Source organism: Colobus angolensis, unplaced genomic scaffold (assembly GCF_000951035.1).
Source record: "Colobus angolensis palliatus isolate OR3802 unplaced genomic scaffold, Cang.pa_1.0 Scaffold22, whole genome shotgun sequence".
NCBI classification, from domain to species: domain Eukaryota; kingdom Metazoa; phylum Chordata; class Mammalia; order Primates; family Cercopithecidae; genus Colobus; species Colobus angolensis.
Genome location: NW_012115377.1, coordinates 4,414,318 through 4,418,000, shown reverse-complemented (window position 1 = coordinate 4,418,000; position 3,683 = coordinate 4,414,318). Strand labels below are relative to the sequence as shown.

The 3,683-nt window shown below is 45.3% G+C and overlaps 1 protein-coding gene across 1 annotated transcript in view; it reads left to right on the top strand.

The window, feature by feature from the left end:
* The window catches only part of LOC105512895 (putative EGF-like module-containing mucin-like hormone receptor-like 4), a 40,520-nt gene that overhangs the window by 21,701 nt on the left and 15,136 nt on the right, over nucleotides 1–3,683 (top strand). The window contains exons 9-10 of the mRNA XM_011943551.1: nucleotides 1,082–1,246; nucleotides 2,091–2,285. Coding sequence (XP_011798941.1) covers nucleotides 1,082–1,246; nucleotides 2,091–2,285 — 360 coding nt within the window. The remainder of the gene's footprint in view (nucleotides 1–1,081; nucleotides 1,247–2,090; nucleotides 2,286–3,683) is intronic.

The window sequence follows — 3,683 nt, the reverse complement described above, 5'->3', positions numbered from 1 at the left end:
GCCCGCCTCAGCCTCCCAAAGTGCTGGGATTACAGGCGTGAGCCACCATGCCCAGCCTAATGTACCACACTCAATGTAACTACACTTAATGATAATAACGTATTGTATACTTGAGATCTGCTGAGAGAGTGCATCACAAATGTATTCACCACACACACAGACACACGCACACACAAATATGTGAGGGGTTGGATGTGTCAGCTTCATTGTGGTAATCATTTAAAAATGTATACATCTATCAGAATGTATAAACATAGTTTGTTTTTTTTTTTTTTGTCAATCACACTTCAATAAAGCTTGGGAAGAAATGAAATGTTGGGGCATCCAGAAATTGCCACAGTGAGATGCCATTCTCACATTGAAGCCAAAAGGCAATGGAGGATAAGCTTTATTGAGCTCAGTGGAAGCAGGAGGCAGGAATGAGGGATCGCTCTGCAGAAGATGGAGATGGTTTAAAGTAGAAAGGGCACAGGGAAGAAATACTTTATGCCTCTCTCTTCTGTCACCCAAAGAGTCTCACCAGTGCCTCTCTTTGGTTCTATAAATAGCAAGGAAGCTGGCGAAGCCATTCAGAGGGTCAACCCCAGGGTTCTAAGCTGACCAGAGAAGGGCAGAATAGATGGAGAATAAACCCACCGCAGGCATGGTGATATGAAACTCTTCCCCTACAAGTGTATTTCCAATCCAGTTTCCAACACTGCATAGTGATTAACCTATAAAGTTGAAATAATAAGCTGGGCACGTTGGCTCACGCCTGTAATCCCAGCACTTTGGGAGGCTGAGGTAGGCGGATCACTTGAGGCCAGGAGTTCAAGACCAGCCTGGCCAACATGGCGAAACCCCATCTCTACTAAAAATATACAAAAATTAGCCAGGCATGGTGGTGTGCACCAGTAGTCCCAGCTATTTGGGAGGCCAAGGCAGGATAATCGCTAGAACTTGGGAGGCGGAGGTTGCAGTGAGCTGAGATCGCACCACTGCACTCCAGCCTAGGCAACAGAGCAAGACTCTGTCTCAAAATAAGATAAAATACAAAAATAAAACCAGGAAGAGACCCACTTTCATACTCTTCTCTTTCCAGCCTGGTGACGAGAGAACAAAACATATCTGTGTCTACTGGGAGGGATTGGAGGGAGGCAGCTGGTCCACTGAGGGCTGCTCTCGTGTGTGCAGCAACGGTTCTCACACCAAATGCAAGTGCTTCCATCTGTCCAGCTTTGCCGTCCTCGTGGCTCTTGCCCCCAAGGTACCAAGGTTAATTCCTGTGAAAATGTGTATGTCCCGGAAGCTGTGAGTCATCCTCTGCATTTCTTACAAAAAGATTCTAAAGGCCAGGCGCAGTGTCTCACACCTGTAATCTCAGCACTTTGGGAGGCCAAGCCGGGTGGATCATTTGAGGTCAGGAGTTTGAGACCAGCCTGGCCAACATGATGAAAACCCATCTCTACTAAAAATACAAAATTAGCTGGGCATGGTGGTGCACACCTGTAATCCCAGCTACTCAGGAGGCTGAGGGAGAAGAACTGAGTGAATCCAGGAAGTGGAGGTTGCAGTGAGCCGAGATTGTGCCACCATACTCCAGCCTTGGTGACACAGCAAGACTCCATGTTAAAAAAGAAAGAAAGAAAAAAAAGAGATTCTAAGACAAGGAGTAGCTTACTTGAAAGCGGATTACAGGAAACACTAGTGGGGGATTGAGACAATGAAATGGAAATAAGACAGATGTCAGTGCAGACAGCATTATCAAGCCAGTTACCACCATAGGTAACTGGACTTTATTCCCTCTGGGGGACTCTGGGAGTCATTCTATCTGAGCCGCAAGGGAGCTGGGGTATTCACACACCAACTCTCATTAGTCGTTTGTTAAGAGCTGTATCCAGCATTAGTCTAATTGTTTTGGTTTTTAACATTCCTGTGTGATAAGTGTTATTACTGCCCTCACTTTGAAGATGAGAACACTAAGTCTCAGAGAGGTAAAGTCAATTGTTTCAGGGACTGAACTAGGAAGCCCATCTGACACTACCTCAGGGACATAACACCACCACTGGACACTATAATGGATTCCCCCTTTGGTGTTTGGTGTTTTGCAGGAGGACCCTGTGCTGACTGTAATCACCCAGGTGGGGCTGGCCATCTCTCTGCTGTGCCTCTTCCTGGCCATCCTCACCTTCCTCCTGTGCCGGCCCATCCAGAACACCAGCACCTCCCTCCACCTACAGTTCTCCCTCTGCCTCTTCCTGGCCCACCTCCTATTCCTGACGGGCATCAACAGAACTGAGCCTGAGGTAGGTAATTTACCCAAATTACCTCATGGTCATAATGAATCCAGCCATCTTGTCCCACAAGAAGATGGAGAGCAAGGCATTAGTCAGCAGTGATGGTGCAGAGAGGAAAAGTATGAGCTCCATTTCAGTTGTCCCCCTATACAAGGGCCATTTAGCAAAGTGATTGAGTGTCAGGCTGATGGTATTAAATAGGGTAACATTAGTGGTTGTTAAGATCACCTCCAGAATGTCACAGGCTTGCCACAGTGGGAGTTATTTTTTCCTTATGTATCAGCAGAGGGTGAGCAAACAGGTCTGAAGGGTGTCTATCCTGCACTGTCAGGCTGAGGGAAGCTCTCATTTTTCCATACACAGCTCCCAAGGTCATCCTGGTGTTCTTCACATTTCAGCCAACCAGGAGGGGAAAAAGAACATGGCTGAGTCCCATGGTGGGAGGTTAATATGTGCCACACCAGGAAGTGCTGCATATCACTTCGCCTCACACTCTATTGGCTAGGATTCAGTCACATGATAACACATAACTGCAAGATCAGTTGGGAAAACCTGACTAACATAACCTCCTAACTACCAAATCCAGCAGTCTCTCTACTTGGCATTTCTGAGTTTGTTTGTTTTTGAGATGGAGTCTTGCTCTGTTGCCCAGGCTAGAGTGTAGTGGCACGATCTAGACAGAAATAGTAGGATGTGTGTATATTACCTGATTGGATTTACCTGCTTCTTTGCATGCCGGCTAATCTTTGTTTGAATGCCATTCTTGGTGAATTTTAAATTATGAGCGCTGTATCTTTTTTAAAAAAAATTCTTTAAACATTTTTAGGCTTTTGAGGGGACATAATTAAGTGACTTGGAAACAGTTTGATACATTCAAGTCTTGATTCTAAGATTGGATAGCGTGGTCACAGAATTCTCTTTCATCTAGGGCTCATTTGGCCCCATTCATGATATAATACTCTCCTGATAATTTTACCTGAACTTTTGGGTGTTAAGAGAGTCTACTCTAACATATAGAGAGCCTGTTTCCAGAAAATCTGCTCTAACATACAGGGAATCTGTATATTAAACTTCCCTAACACACAGAACTTCAGGTAAAATTGGGTAATAGGAACAAACCATTTGGATAATAGGAACAAACTATTTCCAGTCCTGTGTGAACTCAGAAGATGTTCTGCCTATTCCTTCTTAGGAGTCTTTTCCTAGTTTTGTTCAGTCTCCTTGCAAGCATTTGCTAAGTAACCAAACCCTCTGCTGGTCTCTCCCCTTCCCCGCTTCCCATCCCCACTGTCCCTCCCTACCCTGTGGTATTTGGCCTCAAAAATTCTTTTCTTCCTTCCTTCCTTCCTTCCTTCCTTCCTTCCTTCCTTCCTTCCTTCCTTCCTTCCTTCTTTCTTTCTTTCTTTC